At 46.7% G+C, this 22907-nt stretch overlaps 2 protein-coding genes across 2 annotated transcripts in view; both read left to right on the forward strand.

Moving 5' to 3' along the window:
- Positions 1 to 22907, forward strand: part of LOC310843263 (uncharacterized protein) — a 192399-nt gene that overhangs the window by 59132 nt on the left and 110360 nt on the right. The window contains exon 5 of the mRNA XM_083736311.1: positions 8999 to 9489. Coding sequence (XP_083592437.1) covers positions 8999 to 9489 — 491 coding nt within the window. The remainder of the gene's footprint in view (positions 1 to 8998; positions 9490 to 22907) is intronic.
- Positions 10423 to 21039, forward strand: LOC310843692 (uncharacterized protein). Its single transcript, XM_083737351.1, has 2 exons — positions 10423 to 13054; positions 18970 to 21039. The coding sequence occupies exons 1-2, from the start codon at positions 13021 to 13023 to the stop codon at positions 19806 to 19808; spliced, it is 873 nt and encodes a 290-aa protein (XP_083593477.1). The 5' UTR covers positions 10423 to 13020; the 3' UTR covers positions 19809 to 21039.

The raw sequence follows: 22907 nt of genomic DNA on the forward strand, positions 1-22907 counted from the left end.
TTTAGTCGTTTAGTCGTGTCCGCCTCTTTGTGACTCCCTGGACCAGAGCACGCCAGGCACTCCTGTCTTCCCCTGCCTCCCGCAGTTTAGTCAAACTCATGCTGGTAGCTTCGAGAACACTGTCCCACCACCTCGTCCTCTGTCGTCCCCTTCTCCTTGTGCCCTCCGTCTTTCCCAACATCAGGGTCTTTTCCAGGGAGTCTTCTCTTCTCATGAGGTGGCCAAACTACTGGATCCTCAGCTTCAGGATCTGTCCTTCCAGTGAGCACTCAGGGCTGATTTCCTTCGGAATGGAGAGGTTGGATCTTGTTGCAGTCCATGGGACTCTCCTTATACCTCTTCACAAATATAGAAAGGCCAGCTTTGGTTAAGTTTTCCTCTATCTTCTTCTTTTTTCTTTTTTTAAAATGATTATTTATTGAATTTTATAACAAATAAAAATATATCAATCAACATGTTATATACAAATGTTCTCCCTCCCGTCCTCTGGACTTCCCTCAACTTCCCCTCTACTGGGTTATTTAGTTTTATTTATTGTGTCCTGCTTTATATAAAAGTAAATTCCCTTACCATTTCTCTAATTTTTCTGTTACTATAATAAAGTTGTGAACGTTTATTCAGACCCTGCCAGTTGTTGTTTCTGTAAATAACCTGTAAATGGTTCCCAAACTTTTAAAATCCTTTTTGTCCTTCTCTCGTAGTTTATCTGTTAGCTTAGCCAATTCTGCATAATTCCTCAGTTTTTTTTACCATTGTTCTTTTGATGGTATTTCTTCCATCTTCCAATTTTGCGCTATCAAGATTCTTGCCGCTGTTGTAGCATACATAAATAATGTCCATTTTTCTTTTGGCAGCTCTTGATTTGAGATACCTAACAGAAAGCCTTCAGGATGTTTACCAAAGTTCTTTTTATACATTTCTTTCAGTTCAGTTTATATCATTTCCCAATATTTTTTAATGCATTTGCATTCCCACCACATGTCCCTTCCTTTTCTTTACATCTCCAGCATCTCTTATTTTCTTTCTAAAACATCTTTGCCATTTTCCCTGGTGTGATATACCATATATACATCATTTTCATGTAATTCTCTCTTAATAATATACAATCTGTAAATTTTATATCAACTTTCCACAGTATAACATAACACACTGGCAAAAGTCAAGCTAAGCAAGTTGTGCTTCCTTTTTCTGGTTATTCTGCTATGACTTTTGATAGAATACAGATAATTACATTCTTCATTCAGTTATCTTTCCATTGATACATAATTTTTTTTAAGTAATTTTTTATTAATTTTCCAATTTTTAACACTAAACAGCAACAACACACAAACATCAACAAATACAAACACACACAAAAAATATCATTTCTTAACCTCATTTTCATACGCCTCGTTTCTCGGACTTCCCCATACCTCACCCTTTTTGCATCCTTGTTTTACAGTTTTTCAACAACCCTTTTTGCCAATTAAAATTTAAATTTAAACTCATTGTCATTCTCAATTTCACCTTAAATCATCAAACAGTTTTAGCTGCAATTCTGCGTCTTCCTTCCCCTTGACATTTTATCACTCCTCTATTTTACAACAGTTCTTAAGATATACTTTAAACTTCTTCCAATCTTCCTCCACTGTCTCTTTCTCTTGGTCGCGGATTCTGCCGGTCATTTCTGCCAGTCCCATAAAGTCAATCACTTTCGTCTGCCATTCTTCCAGTGTGGGTAATTCTTGTGTCTTCCAATACTTTGCTAGAAGGATCCTTGCTGCTGTAGTGGCGTACATAAAGAAAATCTTATCCCTCTTTGGAACCAATTGGCCGACCATGCCCAGGAGAAATGCCTCCGGTTTCTTTTGAAAGGTACATTTAAGTACCTTCTTAATTTCATTATAAATCATTTCCCAGAAGGCCTTAATCCTTGGGCAGGTCGACCAAAGGTGAAAGAAGGTACCTTCGGCTTCATTACATTTCCAACATTTATTATTGGGCAGATGGTAAATCTTCGCGAGCTTGACTGGGGTCATGTACCACCTATAAATCATTTTCATAATATTTTCTTTTAAGGCATTACATGCCGTAAATTTGATACCGGTGGTCCATAACTGTTCCCAGTCCGCAAACATAATGTCATGACCTATGTCCTGTGCCCATTGATACATAATTTTGTGGTATTACTCTAAACGAAGTCGTGTTACGAGCCATCAAATATCTGAAATATACTTTCCCACTAAAAGGCTTCCACAGTTTTGGCCACTACTGTATATCAAGCAAATCAGCATTCAACAATCCATCGGAATATATTAATAAAAATGTTGGTTAATGACAACCAACAAGGGCAATGAACAAAGACCCAACTCCCTTCAGTTCTTCTTGATTTGTTCCTGAGGCTCTAATCCCTTTTTTGTCTCCATTGCAGATTTTGATGAATTGGAAAACAAGAACAAGGATGAACGTGACAAAACCGCCGGAGAGGAGAAGCCATGGAAAAATTTGGAATGTGGAGAGAGCTGCAGTCAGAGCTCCCATTCCACTTCCCAACAAAGAATTCTCACTGGAAAGAAACCCTATCAGTGTGTGGAATGTGGAAAGAGCTTCAGTCAGAATTCCAATCTCACTAAGCATCAGAAAATTCATACAGGGGAGAAACCCTATCAGTGTGTGGAATGTGGAAAGAGCTTTAGTCACAGCTCTGATCTCACTAATCATCACAGAATTCATACAGGGGAGAAACCCTATCAGTGCGTGGAATGTGGAAAGAGCTTCAGTCAGAGAGGCCATCTCACTAAGCATCACAAAATTCATACAGGAGAGAAACCCTATCAGTGTGTGGAATGTGGAAAGAGCTTCAGTTACAGCCACAGTCTCACTTCCCATCAGAGAATTCATACAGGAGAGAAACCCTATCAGTGTGTGGAATGTGGAAAGAGCTTTAGTATGAGCTACAATCTCACAAAGCACCAGAGAATTCATACAGGAGAGAAACCCTATCAGTGTGTGGAATGTGGAAAGAGCTGCAGTTCGAGTTCCCATCTCACTTCCCATCAGAGAATTCATACAGGGGAGAAACCCTATCAGTGTGTAGAATGTGGAAAGTGCTTCAGGGAGAGTTCCCATCTCACTTCCCATCAAAGAATTCATACGGGAGAGAAACCCTATCAGTGCATGGAATGTGGAAAGTGCTTCAGTCAGAGCTCCTCTCTCACTTCCCATCAACTAATTCATATAGGGGAGAAACCATATCAGTGCTTGGAATGTGGAAAGAGCTTCAGGAAGAGCTCCTATCTCACTTCCCATCAAAGAATTCATACAGGGGAGAAACCCTATCAGTGCATGGAATGTGGAAAGAGCTTCAGTACAAGCTCCTATCTCACTTCCCATCAAAGAATTCATACGGGGGAGAAACCCTATCAGTGTGTGGAATGTGGAAAGAGCTTCATTCAGAGCGCCAATCTCAATTCCCATCAGAGAATTCATGCAACGGTTGGAAAAACCATTATCCAGCTTTAGGAGCCAGGCAAATTCGCACCTTGTTAACCAGGCCTTTGCCTGATTGACATCTAATGCCCTTTTAAAATGTGGTAGTGAGGGGGGTTACAGATGTGCATTTTGTGTTTTTATGTTATGTGGGAACAGGAGTCGACTTTTAGAGGCTGAGGGGTTTTTGCCCCCCAATGATATATTTGAGGGGGCCACACACCAGTTGATAGGCATTGCCATTCCAATGACCTGCATGTGTCATGTGATTGATTGTGCAAGGAGGGCCTTACTTGGCCCCCCACCAATATTTTATTCAAGTTGGCACTACTGGGTTGAGTATTATACAAATTAAATAAAGACATAAATCACCTTCCTTTGCACATGTTGCAGCTTGTCAATATCCTTATTTATTATCATTTTTAATATTTATGTGCCATCCATCTGAAGATTTCGCAACAGAAACATACAAGATGAAAGGATGGCTTTCTCAAAAACAAGTCAAGCCAGAGAAATCTCTCCTCCCCTTCTTTTGGATGGAGTTACAAACTTTGTTGATCAGGGAACAGCTGTGGAAATAGTGCATCTTGATTTCAGTAAGGCAAATTTTGAAAAGTCTCCCGTGATCTTTCTCTGTGGAAGCTGGTAAAATGTGGGCTGAATGAGGACACTGTTAGGTGGATTTGACTGACCGAACCCAAAGAGGACTCCTTCATGGTTCCTCATCATCCTGGGGAAAAGTGACAAGAGGGGTGCTGCAGGGTTCTGTCCTGGGCCCGTTGTTGTTCAACTTCGTTATAAATGACTTGGGTGAAGGAACTGAAGGGGATGCTCATCACATTTGCAGACACCAAACAGGGAGCACAGGTCAATGTGGCGGAAGGCAGAATCAGATCAAGGACAGGAATAGTACCACTTTATTCTACCTTGGTCAGGCACCACCTAAAATCCTGTGTTCTATTCTGGGCATCACAATTTAAGTATCCAAACGTGGGGGAACACAGTCCGTATTCCTTTTATAACGCATGGCCAATGTTTACTGAATACATAAATTGTGAAGACTGTTGCCGGAATCTAACCAGCACTCGTGGGAAAATGTGGCGTGATCTTTTAGAATAATCAATTTAAACTTTAACACATGGCTGGATGAAAGTCTGCAATTCCATGAGGACAAGCTATTTGTTGTTTACTGTTGTAACCATTGCTTTCTTTAAAATTACCTTTTATACCATGAAAATAAATAAAAGCACAGGTTTAATTTCATCTGGAGACCGTATCTCCCATCATTTTCACATAATCTAAGAGGCTGAATGAAACACTAGAGAAAAATCCTTCTTGACTGCGTCTGCATTGTTTCAAATATGAGTTCACTTACCCATGTTACGGAAATGACGGGGGGGGGGCACATCTTTATAGTTATTGCAATGTTACAAATATTAGGCCTGAATGTATGCTTTTGACTTGACAGCACAGGGAAGATACCTAGCTTTATAAATTCGTAGAAAATCCATACTTTAACCGACTCTTCTCATTCAAATGGCATTTTAAGCCCATCTCCGAACAAGTCCTGAGGGCAAGGAGATGCCAAGGGTTTCATTGTTCTTTTGGTGATGGACACTTAAGAGGTGTTGGGAGTGGTGTCTGGCCCCTGCTGATCCTGTGTATATCTTATACCCCTCCCCCTCTGTGATGTAGTATGGGCCTATTCATGATGCCCTGTGAAATGTACTCTGGGTAAAAGTCAAGGTAACCCTTGGTTCTGGGTTCTTGCTCCTGTGGGGACCTGTTGGGCAACAAGAAAGATCAAGGTCTACTGACCGCTGTTTTGCTCCAAATTACTTGGCCAGAACTTGCTTCTTTTACCGACCGCATGGACCCATGAGGGACTTGCACACCGACTGGCTGGGCAGATGAGTCGTCTCTCCACCTGGAATCTTCCGTAACACCCATAAAAGTGTATCCTATTTATTGCTGAGAAATCGTACCATACTCAGCTTATGGATCTCAACCCCAAGAAACCCTACACAGAGTAGCTGCCTTTCCCCCAATTTCTTAGCTAGAAATAACTGATATAGAGAAGGAAGAAGAGAGAGAGACCCTATCCCTCAAACTTTGGGGATTTAGTAGGCATCATTTGGGCAATGCTTCCCCGCTCCATTTTGCCTCTGTCGGCCCCCCGATGCCCCTGAATGGCTCTCTCCTCATCCGTCTCTCTCGGGAGACAATGGGGGATGGCTCAAGCGGTGGGGAGATTGCAAGGCCTGCTGGGGCAGCTGGCTGCTGTGACGGACAGCAGAGCCAGAGCAGAGTCTGGGGGTGCAGTGCCTCACCATTCCACCAGGGGGCCAGAGCCTCTTTCTGATTGGCTACCCAGAGGGGGGTGGCGCCAGCACTTTTGGAGGGAAAATAAAGAGAGCCGTTTCTGAGGGGATTTGAGATGGGAGAGAGGGAATTCTGAGAGAAGATGGGGATGAGGAGAGGGGGGAGGGAGGGAGGGAGGGAGAGAGAAGTGGCTCTGATCTGAGTGGATCCTCCGCTCTGAGGAGAATATCTATGGAGCCAGAGGAAGGAGCCTCACAGCTGAGATGGGGAGACCATGTTGAGCGTCTGAAGGGAGTGAAGCTGGAGGGAGAAGCTATGGGAAGACTCTCCTCTTCTTCTTCTGGAGTCTCCTTGCAGTCAGGAGGGGGGGGGAGAGATCTTCTAGGAAAAGGAGATTCCCGAGTCCGTGGCAAGGGCTGAGAGGATCCCCTGGGTCTGGCATACAAAGGAAAATACCTCAGGAGTGGGATTGCTAAGAGAGAGGGGAACTGAGGAAAAGTGGCCCCTCGCTGTGAAGGAAGCTGGGCTGTGTCAAAAGTACCTCACGGAAAGACCCCTCATAACTAAGTGAGGGAATGAGAGAGAAGCCGCAGAAACAGACTTAAACCTTATACTGTAGTATTCACAGTGGTACCTCGCGTTAAGTACTTAATTCGTTCCGGAGGTCTCTTCTTAACCTGAAACTGTTCTTAACCTGAAGCACCACTTTAGCTAATGGGGCCTCCCGCTGCTGCAGTGCAATTTGTGTTCTCATCCGGAAGCAAAGTTCTTAACCTGAGGTACTATTTCTGGGTCAGCGGAGTCTGTAACCTGAAGCGTATGTAACCTGAGGTACCACTGTATTCTGGATACCTAAAGTGTAACAACTGATTTTGAGAAGAAATGGTTCGAGAAGGGAAGCAGCAGTTTAGCGTCAGAGCTCTCTGGCCAGCCAAACCGGCAGCGTCTCGCCCGCTGCGCTCCAGCCTACTCCTCCGCTTCCTGGCCGAGGGACCGAGGGAGATGCTCAGAGGCCAGCCAAGAGCCAAAGACCCCCAAAAAGGGACGGAGGGAGATGCTCAGAGGCCAGCCAAGAGCCAAAGACCCCCAAAAAGGGACGGAGGGAGATGCTCAGAGCCCAGCCAAGAGCCAAAGACCCCCAAAAAGGGACGGAGGGAGATGCTCAGAGCCCAGCCAAGAGCTAAAGACCCCCAAAAAGGGACCGAGGGAGATGCTCAGAGCCCAGCCAAGAGCCAAAGGCCCCCCCCAAAAAGGGACCGAGGGAGATGCTCAGAGCCCAGCCAAGAGCCAAAGGCCCCCCCCAAAAGGACCGAGGGAGATGCTCAAGAGCCCAGCCAAGAGCCAAAGGCCCCCCCAAAGGGACCGAGGGAGATGCTCAAGAGCCCAGCCAAGAGCCAAAGGCCCCCCCAAAAAAGGGACCGAGGGAGATGCTCAGAGCCCAGCCAAGAGCCAAGGTCCCCCCAAAAAAGGGACCGAGGGAGATGCTCAGAGCCCAGCCAAGAGCCAAAGGCCCCCCCCAAAAGGACCGAGGGAGATGCTCAGAGCCCAGCCCCAAAGGCCCCCCCAAAAGGATCCCTTGCCATAGGCGGATCCAGGGGGAAGCTGCCCCTTTAGAGCCATTCAAAATAATAAAGAGCTGAGGTTCTGAAAGGCGAGAGAGGGCTGAGCGGGGGGGGGGGGGGGACTCGGCCCTGCAAGGGTTAAAGGGAAGTGAGCTGCCTTCCTAGAGAGGCCAGGAAGCAAGGGGGGCAGGTCCTCCAGAGCCAAGCCCCCCCCCTCCCCAGTCCTTTCCTGCTCGGGTGTCTCTCCTGCAAGGGCTGCCTCGCTGTCTCTCCTGGGATCTGGTGAGTCTCCCCTCTCTCTCTGGGATCTGGTGGGGGTCCCAGGGCTGCAGCAGGGGAGGGTTCCTGGGGGGCCTGATCTGCTCCTGCGCGGGGGGGTGGACCCCAAGTCAGGGAGGAGAAGGTCAGGGGTGCAAAGACCCCCCCATATGCTCCTGCTACCCACAGGAGGAGGGAGCCCCGGGGCTGAGAGCCAGGAGAAAGGTCAGGGAAGGAGAGAGCGCGTGCCAGGAAGGGGGGGGGACCCCAAGTCAGGGAGGAGGAGGGGGTCCTGCCAGGGAGGGGCCAGGTCTGCCACGCTCTCCTTCCCGCAGATCAGAGGATCCCAAACTCATTTGGCCTTCCGCCCCCCCCCCTTCAGAAAAACAATGACTCTCCCCCGAAGTCTCCTTCTTTAAACAAAGGAGTCCCTGGGACTTTAACTCTCTGTGACGTCTCTCAGCATCACTGCACAACAGAGGGAAAAGGTGCAAATGGTTTTCCAAAGCTGGGCGAGGAGGTGGACTAGCCCCCCCCCCAAAAAAAAAGGTGGGAAAGAGAGGCCAGGAATAAAGAGAGGGATCCCAGCCCATAGTCTGGCTGCTGCATTGGGGACCAGTTTCCCAGTGTCTCCCAGGGCAGCTCCCCACGGAGGCCACTGCAGCCATCCCCTCGCACCCAGAGCAGGGCATCCCAGGACCACATCCTCTCTCTCCCAAAGGGATTGGTGCTGGCAAAGCAGCCGGAAATGGGCGCTGCTCCTCACTGAGCCTCCAGGGACCTGGGCATCAATGGCTGTATGTGTGTTAAGCAATCTAAGAGAATAATAATGTCCAGATACATTCCTGACCCTCAGAGCAAAGAAAAAGGGACCCCACCCCAGGAGTCTGTCATGAGAGCGGCAGAGAGACCAAGTGCAGGAAAAGGAGACAGAAGCAGGGGAGTGGGGGGGTGAGGGTGGGGGTGAGGAGCAACTCCTGAGGACCCCCAGGCAAGGACCCCCACTAGAGCCAGGCATCCATTTTCCACAAGATACAAATTATTCCCTTGTCAGTCAGTTCTGACTTCTTGCATTTACTAAAAGGCAGGAGCAACTAGACTGATTCACCTCAGATAAATCCCTACAGTTGCCTCCCCATTTTGCATCGCAATCTTCCTTCTAGGAGGGCTAGAGTCTGCTTCCTCCTCCTCCTCTCCTTCTTCTTCTTCTTCCTCTTCTCCTCTCCTCCTCCTCCTCCTCCTCCTCCGTCTTCTTCTTCAGAAGATATCTCATGGTTTGGTACAGTCCCGCCCTGGTTCCTAGGAAGACTCATCCATGCTAGCTCAGGGAACATTTCTCTTCTTCGGACCTAAAAATTCTGTAACTAAACAATGTATTTGCTTTGTAGGATTTGCTAGCACCTCATTAGCACAGGCAGAACTTGGCAGAAGACCAAAGGGTTCCATCCGATCTCTCAGAGGCTTCCTGAGAGCACAGATGGATGAGCGAGACCCAGCTGGCCCTGGAGCAGGAAGAGGCCATGCCATCCAAACTGGAAGCAGTGGGGGATTCTGGGAAAACTCTGGGCAGAAGATCCTGGGTGAGCAGGACACCCTCTGCTCAGAGGTGCAGAGCCAGCAGTTGAGGCAGTTCTGCTGCCAGGAGGCCAAGGGACCCCAAGAGGTTTGCAGCCGACTCTACCACCTTGACCGTCAGTGGCTGAAGCCAGAAAGGCACACGAAAGCTGAGATGCTGGACCTGGTGATCTTGGAGCAGTTCCTGGCTGTCCTTCCCCCGGAGATGGAGAGCTGGGTGAGGGACTGTGGAGCGGAGACCAGTTCCCAGGCGGTGGCCCTGGCCGAAGGTTTTCTCCTGAGTCAGGCAGAGGAGAGAAAGCAGGTGAGAGAGACTTTCCTCCGGATACTGCCAAGGGGCTCCAAACAGGACGGAGAACATCCCATAATGCTCTACTGTTGGCCCATTCTTTTTCTGGGAAGGCATCCATGGGATGAGATCTAACACCCTTAAACTTCTCTCTTTGTCATTCTCTTTCTAACATTTCTCGCCATTCTATGTTTTGAATCCTTGTTGCTCTTTCAGAAAAGGGATCATTTTGCAGAAATGGACCTGGATTCCTGTGAGGCAGAGAGGCCTCCGTTGGACACCAGAGAGAGGCCACTGGGTAAGGAGGAAGGTGGCTTTTCTCCATTTGGTCTCGTTCTGTTGGTTTTCCAACTAATCTGTGAGTTCTTTTGGGGGGGGGGCATAGTTGGGACCAAGAGTCCAAAGGAAGGGAGAAATAGTTTTGCACAACTAACATATGAAATGGCCACAAACGTCCAACTGCACTCAGCAGGTAAGGCTTTCTCAAAGGCCCATCTGTAGTTAGAGATGCCCTGTTTCACCTTGAGAGAAGCAGGCACTCCTGGCATCCTGCTTATCTTTTTTCTCTTGCAGGTGACACAATGATGCCGGCAAAACCTCCTGGTTCATCTTTTCATGGGGGCAGAAGGGAAGCAGCGGCTGTGGAACCACATCAGGTCAGGGGAAGCTGCCTTGTGGGAACAGAGGCTGAGGGATGGAGCAATGTCATGGACTGGTTGGGGACAGAGGAATGGTGGGAGGAAGCAGCCGGTGAACCAGGAAGGGAAGACGGGTCAGAGCCCAAGGAGTGGAGGTGGAGGAAGGATGAGCGGTCAGAGGGAGAAGAGGGAAAATCCTGGGAAGAGGAGGCATCAGAAGCTGAAGGGATAACAGGGCTTAGTGAGCTGGGAGACTATGTGGCAGAATGCAGTGCAGAATCAGAGGCAGAAGAGGAAGGAGGTGAGTGGGAGAGGAAGCTTGAGAGGCAGAGGTGAGACAGGAGAAGGAGGAGCCACCAGGGGCTTCCTCTCCTTCTGCCAGAAGCCACCCTCCCTGCTTGTCTCTCAGAGCCCAGAGACTTCTGACAATTGAATTGACACTGTTGGATCGCTTGCCAGAAACCCCAGAGAGGAGGGGACTTGGAAAGCTGTGGGGAGTCGGGGGCCTTCACTCTCAGCAATTGATTTCTTGGAGGAAGACCCTGACATGGAATTCTACTCAATATTGATCCAGAGCAGAACTACAATGTATAGTTAGCAGAGTAAAAACCTAAACACATTGCAGGATTCCCCCCAAATAGACCAGAGGCAATTGTATTTCATTCAGCAGAGCTTTACTGCTACTGTGAATGCATAATGTTCCCAAATCCAAAATGTTCAGGATTGGCCCTGTGCATAAGAAATCCAGTTGCAGCATACTTAGCTGAAATTTACCACAACCTAGGACTTGCTGATCAGAAGGTTGGCGGTTTCGAATCCCCACAACAGGGTGAGCTCCCGTTGCTCGGTCCCTGCTCCTGCCAACCTAGCAGTTCGAAAGCACGTCAAAGTGCAAGTAGATAAATAGATACCGCTGTGGTGGGAAGGTAAATGGCATTTCCGGGCGCTGCTCTGGTTTCACCAGAAGCGGCTTAGTCATGCTGGCCACATGACCCGGAAGCTGTATGTCGGCTCCTTCGGCCAATAAAGCGAGATGAGCGTTGCAACCCCAGAGTCGGCAACAACTGGACCTAATGGTCAGGGGTCCCTTTACCTTTAGGGAATTCTGGTGGCCCAAAATTAAGGAGGATACCGCAGAATACGCAAGGGGGTGCGAAGTCTGTCAGACAGCCAAAGGGCAAAGGGCAGCCCCAGCCAGGCTGTTACAACCGTTACCCACCCCAAGTAAACCGTGGGAAGTGGTATCCATGGATTTTTTCACCAACTTGCCAGTGTCACAGGAAAACCCCCCTGGTTATTTGGGTGGTGGTAGAGGTGCTGACAAAGATGGCGCATTTTGTACCTTGCTCTAAGATACCTTCCAGAAAGGAGACAGCAGGGTTGTTCGTGGATCATGTGTTTAAGTTGCACGGTATGCCATCAAGGCTAATCACAGATTGTGGAAGTCAGTTTACTTCGCATTTCTGGAGGAAGTTGATGCAGTTGTTAGGGGTGGAGGTTAGCCTGACTTCAGCTAGGAATCCACAGAGAAACCGAGAGTCAGAAAGGACCAATGCCACCCTGCAGCAATACTTGAGGTGCTGTACATGCTACCATCAAGATGATTGGGTAGAGAAGCTGAGCCTGGCCGAGTTTGCACACAACAATGCGGTCCACGCATCCGCGGGCGTGGCCCCCTTTGTGGCGAACTATGGTGTGCATCCCAGGGCCTTTCTGGGTAGGGAAGAGGTGCTGTCAGTACCAGCAGCTGAGGAGTCTGTGGAGTAAATGGAGTACTTGCATGAGATATTGAAAGACAGCCTGGAAGCATCAAAGGCAGGTTACAAAAGGATCTCGGACGCACAAAGGCGGGAGGGAGAGAAAATCCAGGTAGGAGACCAGGTGTGGTTGTCCTCAAAGGGGTTGCTGTTCAAAGGGAGGCGCATGAAGCTAGAGCCTCGGAGGCTGGGGCTGTTTAAGGGGGTGCAGGAGATTAATCTGGTGTCCTTTAGGCTCCAGTTCTTTGCTGTCCCTCTTTATTCCAGCACACAGGTACCAGGGGGAGAGGAAGGAACCTCCACCCCCCTTAAGCTGGTAGAAGGGGAGCAGGAGTACAAGGGTGGATTCTTCCATCTGGGAAACTGGGATGCTTGCGTAGGCAGAATGATTAGAAAAACACCAACTGGAGTACCACCTATTTACAAAACATGACTGCTCCAGTCACCAGTCTAGCTGCCGCATTCTGGATTAGTTGTAGTTTCCGGGTCACCTTCAAAGGTAGTCCCAGGTAGAGCGCATGGCAGTAGTCCAAGCAGGAGATAACTAGAGCATGCATCACTCTGGCAAGACAGTCCGCGGGCAGGGAGGGTCTCATCCTGCATACCAGATGGAGCTGGTAGACAGCACCCCTGGACACAGAATTGACCTACGCCTCCATGGACAGCTGTGAGTCCGAAATGACTCCCAGGCTGTACAGCTGGTCCTTCAGGGGCACAGTTGCCCCATTCAGGACCAGGGAGTCCAAAACACCCGCCTGCTTCCTGTCCCTCCAAAACAGTACTTCTGTCTTGTCAGGATTCAACCTCAATTTGTTAGCCACCATCCATCCACCAACCAACCGCCTCCAGGCACTCACACAGGACCTTCACCGCCTTCACTGGTTCTGATTTGAAAGAGAGGTAGAGCTGGGTATCATCTGCATATTGATCAACACCCAGCCCAAACCCCCTGATGATCTCTCCCAGCGGCTGTATTAACAGAAAGGAAAGAACAGAGCATTGTGTAGCAGATCATATTGATCCTGTCTCAGAGGAGGACATTTCCCTTTTTCTTTTAGGGTCCAGTGTGCTTTGAAGATGTTGCTGTTTGTTTCACGGAAGAGGAGTGGGTGTTGCTGGATCCTGACCAGAGAGCTCTGCATAAGGACGTCATGGAGGAGAATCGTGGGATCGTGGCCTCTCTTGGTAAGTCTCCCTGTGGGATCGTCCTATCTGCCTGGAAATTCAAAAAATACCTCTATGTGATTTCCACAGAGCTCAACAGCGCCCCCTACAACACCTGGGAACCTAACGCCCCCACAATAAACCTTGAACAGCAAATTCCAGTTTTTTCTGAGAACCATCTTCCTCCAGTTCTGCCTTTTTATACCACGATTCGGCTGGTCTGAACTGGCCAGACATCTTAAATGTCACCTTCAGAGTTGTTCGGAAAGATAAGTAGCTTCTGTCAGGTTTTCTGTTTTTGTTTTTTTTTGTTTTTTAAAAATGATATTTATTACTTTTAAAGCTCACAAAAAAAGAAAAAGAAAGAAGAAACAAAAGAAACAATACAATATAGACAATACAAAACACAACCTTAACATCTAAACACCATAAACTATACAAAACAAAACAAAAACAATTTAACACACATCATACCTTTACCATAATCTATCTTTCATTCCCTTGTTTCATTGACCTCCTCTCACCTCCCTCCTTGTATTCCACTTCTATATGTTATCTCAGCAAATCCTTTATCTTAAAATATTTTTAATCTTATTCCCCATTAAATCTAATATACCTATTCACACTTAACCTCTTAAAATATTTCCACTAAGGCCAAAAAAAATTCCATTCCAAGATTTTTCTATCCCTCATTAAATTTTACAAAATTTCCCTATATAGACTTTAAATTTTCCAATCTTCTTCACCGTCTCCTCTTCCTGGTCTCGGCCTCTGCCAGTCCTTTCCGTTGATTCCATCTAGTCCATCAACCTGGAGATCTTATGTCCGAGGCTCTTAACTCTTCTCCACGTCCCTTCTGCCAATCTTCTTCATATTCTTTAATTCTAGAGAACAGATCTCGAGGAAGCTCCGACCCAACAGCCCTTTTGTTCCATCTCGACAGGTCAGCCAGATTTCCATGGTTAAAACTAGAATCCATAAAATATTTCAAATCTTGTTTCACGGTTCCTCCAAATCCAAAGGCCCCCAAAGCTCCAATCCCCTCCCGACCCAAGTCCATATTCCAAATGTCAATTGACCCCTGCATAAGGGGATCTCTCCAACCTTCCCCCTCCAGGCCAGGCCAGGCTCCAATCCTCAAAATCTGACCTCTTCCAGTTTCAGCCACAGAGGGCCCCGACCTGTAACCCTCAACCTGCCTCAGTGAGGTTAAGGCTCCCCCTTGTATTACTTTAAGTTCGACAACAGCAACTTTCTCCTTCTCCTTTTCAACGATTTGCCCTGTTGAAATAGATTCCTGTGCCAGATCCTGAGTTATTTCTGTGTTGGTATTCACTTTTAGTACCGAAATGTCAATTTTGTAGCCATAGCATCTATCTTCTTGTGAAGCTGTTTCAGCAAATGATCTATCCTGCAAAATGCAGACACTATTATCTCATCTGCCGACATTTTAGTCCAAGGTCAGTCTCTAGTTCTCACAATTCTTATCGTACAGCTGGATTCCTCAGCTCGACTCTTGTAACAGATTCAGCTCAACTCTTGTAACAGTTTCAAAGACTCCCTCTAGGGGGGAGCAATCTCCACTTGTATCAATCCTTTCTGACACAATTCCAAAAGTAATATAGTTTCAGTTTCCAGTTACTTTTTCAATTGCTTTTTCTTCCTTTTAAAACGCAGAAGCAGATAGTGAAAGCAATATATTTTTCTTACTAACTGACTGTTTTTCGCTGTCAATGAACTCTTCCAAACGTCAGTCTGTTGGCAGCATGTTCCCAGGAGTTCAGAGCAGTGATAATTTAGTTTTTATCACTCTCTCCTGCAGGATGCACAGTCCGCAATTTCCCCCCTCTTCCCCTGCTTCCAAGGGGGGGTTAATGGTTTCAATTGATGGAAATTTAATCCTTTACATGAGGCTTTCCAAGACCTTAGCTTGCAACCTCTTTGCTTCAGTCTATTTACAAAAAGGGAAGGCGGACTTCCTGTTTTGAACCTTCCCTGCTCGTTGCCAAATTAAGGTATTTAAAAATCCAATTTTCTGTTCTACTCATGGGTTGTTGTTTAAAGTCCAATTGTCCACAGGAAAAAAGTCAGTGCTCTCCGACAATAGCAATCGACTTTGAATCGACTGCTTCTTTCTCTCCGTGAAAGAAGCAGTCGATTCAAAGCACCGCACCACTCACCCCACGTCGCTCCGGATCCCCAAAACAGGGTTTCCCCGCGAGTAGGGGAGACGCGAATGGTGCCAGCCAAATCCCAAGTTCACAAGCTTCTTCCGCCTGTGATTTCTATGGGTCTCCGCCTTCACCGTGGCGGTCAGACCCTACTTTTCACGGAGCAAGTTCCTCCCGATCGGAGGAGCTCTGCCATTGCCAGAGGTGCCAACCCCGGAAGTCCAGGTTTTCTGTTTTTGTTTTTGCTGCTGTCAGTCTTGGGTTGACCAGAGAGACGCCTCACATTGGCGATGGAGGGGATGCCATGACCAGGCCAAACAAAATCCTTCCCAGAGAAGAGCCAGGCTTATTGAATCTCAGGTAGTAGTAGCAGTGATAATAATAGTAGTAATTTTTATTTATCCCCTGCCCATCTGGCTGGGTTGCCCCAGCCACTCTGGGTGGCTTCCAACACATACATACACATGAAACATTAATAATAACCATCTGGTCCCATATAAAAAATACATTAACTTTAAATGAACAGCTAGTGGCTAAAATCGTGGAAACTTTTTAAAAAGTGTGTTTCCAAGGTTTGATGGCTCATAGCACCACTTTTTTTGGAGTGATACCATAGGAAAGATAATTTGATGAAGAATGCAATGCAATAACTTTTATGAAGGAGTATTTATTAGAACAGCAGTCATAAAAAAGAAATGTGAAACACATAGAAAAAGGGAGACATACAGAAATTCTCACCATGTCATTTAATACTGACTTTGGTAACCTTTAGCTTTAATTCCGGCCTTGCAACGTCTTCCCATAGAGTGAAGCAAGTTTTTTAGTTCTGCAGCTGTAATAATGTGAAACCAAGATGGAATTATTAATAATAATAATAATAAAATTTTATTTATACCCTGGCCTCCGCAGCCAAGACCAGGCTCAGGGTGGCTAACAACCAGTAATAAAAACAAGTTGATTATAAAACAATTTAAAAGATTAAGATACAACATTAAAACATTAGGATGCAGCCTCTTCACAGGAGGAGAAAGGAAAAAGAAAGAGGGGGAGGGAATCAAACTGATTCTAAGCCAAAGGCCAGGTGGAACAACTCCGTCTTACAGGCCCTGCGGAAAGAAATCAGATCCTGCAGGGCCCTGGTCTCATAAGACAGAGCGTTCCACCAGGCCGGAGCCAGTGTTGAGAGGGTCCTAGGCCGTGAAGGGCTTGAAAGGTCAAAAGCAGCACCTTACGTCTGACCCTGCACTCCACCGGGAGCCAGTGCAGCTGGAAAAGCACTGGGTGAATATGCTCCCATGGCAGGGACCCCGTGAGGAGCCTCGTTGCAGCATTCTGTACCCGCTGGAGTTTTTGGGACAGCTTCAAGGGCAGCCCCGTGTAGAGCGAATTACAGTAGTCAAGCCTGGAGGTGACCGTCGCATGGATCACTGTGGCCAGGTCGGGGCGGGAGAGGTAAGGGACCACCTGCTTGATGCGGCGAAGGTGGGAAAATGTCGCCTAGGCCTGTTGTTGTAACCTGCGCCTCCATGGAAAGGGAGGCGTCAGGGATTACACCCAAACTCTTAACGGAAGGCAATGGCAAGAGAAGGGAGTTGGTCCCTCATCCCCTCATTTAGCTTGGGCTATTCCCAGGCCATTCCAGCAGTGGAATATGATTTCACATTCAGGCTCAAGTATTTGATTTATGTATTTGGGGGCATTGACGTTCCCATTAATGACACAAATTCTGCCCACACCTTTTGCTATCATACAACCCCAGATCATCACACTGACTGGGTGTTTCACGGTCGGTGTAATGCAAGTAGGATGTAAATCATCTCCGATTCTCCTCCTCGCGTATTTCATGCCCTCACTACCAAGCAAGGAGATTGGGGTCTCATCGCTCCAAATAACACTGTCCCATTGTTCCGCTGTACAGTTACCATGGGTTGTAGCCCAGTTTAATCTTTTCCACCTTGGCTTGAGAGATAATGGCTTTTCCCTTGGAATTCTAGCATTTAGACCAGTCCTTGCACTCAGCTTCACATTACATTGCTCCATGTCATCTTGTAAACACCCAGATGATTTTCTTCTGTCCTGTAGGCACAGTCTCTTCATTCTTCGATTGTCACTTGCTGTTGTGCACCTTTTCCTGCCTTTACCAGTCTGATTTTGTAGTGACGGAGTCTCCTTATGTAGTTCTTTAGTCGTTTAATCGTGTCCGCCTCTTTGTGACTCCCTGGACCAGAGCACGCCAGGCACTCCTGTCTTCCCCTGCCTCCCGCAGTTTAGTCAAACTCATGCTGGTAGCTTCGAGAACACTGTCCCACCACCTCGTCCTCTGTCGTCCCCTTCTCCTTGTGCCCTCCGTCTTTCCCAACATCAGGGTCTTTTCCAGGGAGTCTTCTCTTCTCATGAGGTGGCCAAACTATTGGATCCTCAGCTTCAGGATCTGTCCTTCCAGTGAGCACTCAGGGCTGATTTCCTTCGGAATGGAGAGGTTGGATCTTCTTGCAGTCAATGGGACTCTCCTTATACCTCTTCACAAATATAGAAAGGCCAGCTTTGGTTAAGTTTTCCTCTATCATCTTCTTTTTTTAAAAATGAATATTTATTGAATTTTATAACAAATAAAAATATATCAATCAACATGTTATATACAAATGTTCTCCCTCCCGTCCTCTGAACTTCCCTCAACTTCCCCTCTACTGAGTTATTTAGTTTTATTTATTGTGTCCTGCATTATATAAAAGTAAATTCCCTTACCATTTCTCTAATTTTTCTGTTACTATAATAAAGTTGTGAACGTTTATTCAGACCCTGCCAGTTGATGTTTCTGTAAAGAACCTGTAAATGATTCCCAAACTTTTAAAATCCTTTTTGTCCTTCTCTCGTAGTTTATCTGTTAGCTTAGCCAATTCTGCATAATTACTCAGTTTTTTTTACCATTGTTCTTTTGATGGTATTTCTTCCATCTTCCAATTTTGCGCTATCAAGATTCTTGCCACTGTTGTAGCATACATAAATAATGTCCATTTTTCTTTTGGCAGCTCTTGAGATACCTAACAGAAAGCCTTCAGGATGTTTACCAAAGTTCATTTTATACATTTCTTTCAGTTCAGTTTATATCATTTCCCAATATTTTTTAATGCATTTGCATTCCCACCACATGTCCCTTCCTTTTCTTTACATCTCCAGCATCTCTTATTTTCTTTCTAAAACATCTTTGCCATTTTCCCTGGTGTGATATACCATATATACATCATTTTCATGTAATTCTCTCTTAATAATATACAATCTGTAAATTTTATATCAACTTTCCACAGTATAACATAACACACTGGCAAAAGTCAAGCTAAGCAAGTTGTGCTTCCTTTTTCTGGTTATTTCGCTATGACTTTCTTCATTAAATTATCTTTCCATTGATACATAATTTTGTGGTATTACTCTAAACGAAGTCGTGTTACGAGCCATCAAATATCTGAAATATACTTTTCCCCCAAAAGGCTTCCACAAGTCCGAATGATAGATTTGCGATGTCAGTTGGTTCTTTCTCCTCTACGGTTCCTTTCTGCAGGTCTTCCAAGTATCTCTCCAAAAACTGTTCTTCCACAATTTTAGCCACTACTGTATATCAAACAAATCAACATTCAACAACCATCAGAATATATTAATAAAAATGTTGGTTAATAACAACCAACAAAGGCAATGAACAAAGACCCAACTCCCTTCAGTTCTTCTTGATTTGTTCCTGAGGCTCTAATCCCTATTTTGTCTCCATTGCAGATTTTGATGAATTGGAAAACAAGAACAAGGATGAACATGACAAAACCCCCGGAGAGGAGAAGCCATGCAAAAATTTGGAATGTGGAGAGAGCTGCAGTCAGAGCTCCCATTCCACTTCCCAACAAAGAATTGTCATTGGAAAGAAACCCTATCAGTGTGTGGAATGTGGAAAGAGCTTTAGCCAGAGAGGCCATCTCACTAACCATCAGAAAATTCATACAGGGGAGAAACCCTATCAGTGTGTGGAATGTGGAAAGAGCTTCAGTCAGAACTCCAATCTCACTAAGCATCAGAAAATTCATACAGGGGAGAAACCCTATCAGTGTGTGGAATGTGGAAAGAGCTTCAGTACGAGCTCCCATCTCACTTCCCATCAAAGAATTCATACTGGGGAGAAACCCTATCAGTGCATGGAATGTGGAAAGTGCTTCAGTAAGAACTCCTCTCTCACTTCCCATCAACTAATTCATATAGGGGAGAAACCATATCAGTGCTTGGAATGTGGAAAGAGCTTCAGGAAGAGCTCCTCTCTCACTTCCCATCAGAGAATTCATACAGGGGAGAAACCCTATCAGTGCATGGAATGTGGAAAGAGCTTCAGGACGAGCTCCTATCTCACTTCCCATCAAAGAATTCATACGGGGGAGAAACCCTATCAGTGCATGGAATGTGGAAAGAGCTTCAGGACGAGCTCCGATCTCACTTCCCATCAAAGAATTCATACGGGGGAGAAACCCTATCAGTGCATGGAATGTGGAAAGAGCTTCAGTCAGAGCTCCAATCTCAATTCCCATCAGAGAATTCATGCAACGGTTGGAAAAACCATTATCCAGCTTTAGGAGCCAGGCAAATTCGCACCTTGTTAACCAGGCCTTTGCCTGATTGACATCTAATGCCCTTTTAAAATGTGGTAGTGAGGGGGGTTACAGATGTGCATTTTGTGTTTTTATGTTATGTGGGAACAGGAGTCGACTTTTAGAGGCTGAGGGTTTTTTGCCCCCCAATGATATATTTGAGGGGGCCACACACCAGTTGATAGGCATTGCCATTCCAATGACCTGCATGTGTCATGTGATTGATTGTGCAAGGAGGGCCTTACCTGGCCCCCCACCAATATTTTATTCAAGTTGGCACTACTGGGTCAGGTGGTATACAAATTAAATAATTACATAAATCACCTTCCTTTGCACATGTTTCAGCTTGTCGATACCCTTATTTATTATCATTTTTAATATTTATGTGCCATCCATCTGAAGATTTCGCAACAGAAACATACAAGATGAAAGGATGGCTTTCTCAAAAACAAGTCAAGCCAGAGAAATCTCTCCTCCCCTTCTTTTGGATGGAGTTACAAACTTTGTTGATCAGGGAACAGCTGTGGAAATAGTGCATCTTGATTTCAGTAAGGCAAATTTTGAAAAGTCTCCCGTGATCTTTCTGTGAGGAAGCTGGTAAAATGTGGGCTGAATGAGGACACTGTTAGGTGGATTTGACTGACTGAACCCAAAGAGGACTCCTTCATGGTTCCTCATCATCCTGGGGAAAAGTGACAAGAGGGGTGCTGCAGGGTTCTGTCCTGGGCCCGTTGTTGTTCAACTTCGTTATAAATGACTTGGGTGAAGGAACTGAAGGGGATGCTCATCACATTTGCAGACACCAAACGGGGAGCACAGGTCAATGTGGCGGAAGGCAGAATCAGATCAAGGGCAGGAATAGTACCACTTTATTCTACCTTGGTCAGGCCCCACCTAAAATCCTGTGTTCTATTCTGGGCCTCACAATTTAAGTATCCAAAAGGTGGGGGAACACAGTCCGTATTCCTTTTATAACACGTGGCCAATGTTTACTGAATACATAAATTGTGAAGACTGTTGCCGGAATCTAACCAGCACTCGTGGGAAAATGTGGCGTGATCTTTTAGAATAATCAATTGAAACTTTAACACATGGCTGGATGAAAGTCTGCAATTCCATGAGGACAAGCTATTTGTTGTTTACTGTTGTAACCATTGCTTTCTTTAAAATTACCTTTTATACCATGAAAATAAATAAAAGCACAGGTTTAATTTCATCTGCAGACGGTATCTCCCATCATTTTCACATAATCTAAGTGTTTATTCAGGTGAGGCTGAGAAAAATCCTTCTTGACTGCGTCTGCATTGTTTCAAATATGAGTTCACTTACCCATGTTACGGAAATGACGGGGGGGGGCACATCTTTATAGTTGTTGCAATGTTACAAATATTAGGCCTGAATGTATGCTTTTGACTTGACAGCACAGGGAAGATACCTAGCTTTATAAATTCGTAGAAAATCCATACTTTAACCGACTCTCCTCATTCCAATAGCATTTTAACCCTGAAAGAAAGGTGAATTTGGGCTCCACCTCCCTCCATGAACCAAGAAGCAGGAAGTCACGTGGGCAGCCGGAGGAGGGCATCTTTCCCCAAGCCTGAGAGCACATACACGGCCCCCCACCCAGGGAGTGACGGGGGGGGCAACAATAGACGTCCCCAGAGGCAATTTAGCAAGTCAGGTGTTCTGAAAGCCCATCTTCGGACAAGTCCTGAGGGCAAGGAGATGCCAAGGGTTTCATTGTTCTTTGGGTGATGGGCACTTAAGAGGTGTTGGGAGCGGTGTCTGGCCCCTGCTGAACTTTGAATCATAGAGTTGGAAGAGACCACAAGGGCCAGCGAGTCCAACCCCCTGCCAAGCAGGAAACACCATCAAACTTGTGTATGTCTTATATCCCCTCTTCCTCTGTGATGTAAGGTAAGGTAAAGGTAAAGGTACCCCTGCCCGTACGGGCCAGTCTTGACAGACTCTGGGGTTTGTGCGCCCATCTCACTCAAGAGGCCGGGGGCCAGCGCTGTCCGGAGACACTTCCGGGTCACGTGGCCAGCGTGACATCGCTGCTCTGGCGAGCCAGAGCCGCACACGGAAACGCCGTTTACCTTCCCGCTGGTAAGCGGTCCCTATTTATCTACTTGCACCCGGAGGTGCTTTCGAACTGCTAGGTTGGCAGGCGCTGGGACCGAGCAGCGGGAGCGCAACCCGCCGCAGGGATTCGAACCGCCGACCTTTCGATCGGCAAGTCCTAGGCGCTGAGGCTTTAACCCACAGCGCCACCTGCGTCCCCCTCTGTGATGTAGTATGGGCCTATTCATGATGCCCTGTGAAATGTACTCTGGGTAAAAGTCAAGGTAACCCTTGGTTCTGGGTTCTTGCTCCTGTGGGGACCTGTTGGGCAACAAGAAAGATCAAGGTCTACTGACCGCTGTTTTGCTCCAAATTACTTGGCCGGAACTTGCTTCTTTTACCGACCGCATGGACCCATGAGGGACTTGCACCCGACTGGCTGGGCAGATGAGTCGTCTCTCCACCTGGAATCTTCCGTAACACCCATAAAGCTGAGAAATTGTACCATACTCAGCTTACGGATCTCAACCCCAAGAAACCCTACACAGAGTCGCTGCTTTCCCCCCAATTTCTTAGCTAGCAATAACGGATATTGAGAAGGAAGAAGAGAGGTAGGCATTCTTTCAGCAATGCTTCCCCGCTCCAGTTTGCCTCTGTCGGCCCCCGATGCCCCTTTCCTGTGGCCCCTGAATGGCTCTCTCCTCATCCGTCTCTCTCGGGAGACAATGGGGGACGGCTCAAGCGGTGGGGAGATTGCAAGGCCTGCTGGGGCAGCTGGCTGCTGTGACGGACAGCAGAGCCAGAGCAGAGTCTGGGGGTGCAGTGCCTCACCATTCCACCAGGGGGCCAGGGCCTCTTTCTGATTGGCTACCCGGAGGGGGGTGGCGCCAGCACTTTTGGAGGGAAAATAAAGAGAGCCGTTTCTGAGGGGATTTGAGATGGGAGAGAGGGAAGGTTGGGAGAAGATGGGGATGAGGAGAGGGTGGAGGGAGGGAGGGAGAAGTGGCTCTGATCTGAGTG

This window comes from Podarcis gaigeae, assembly GCF_964106915.1.
Source record: "Podarcis gaigeae genome assembly, chromosome: 4".
Lineage (NCBI taxonomy): Eukaryota > Metazoa > Chordata > Lepidosauria > Squamata > Lacertidae > Podarcis > Podarcis gaigeae.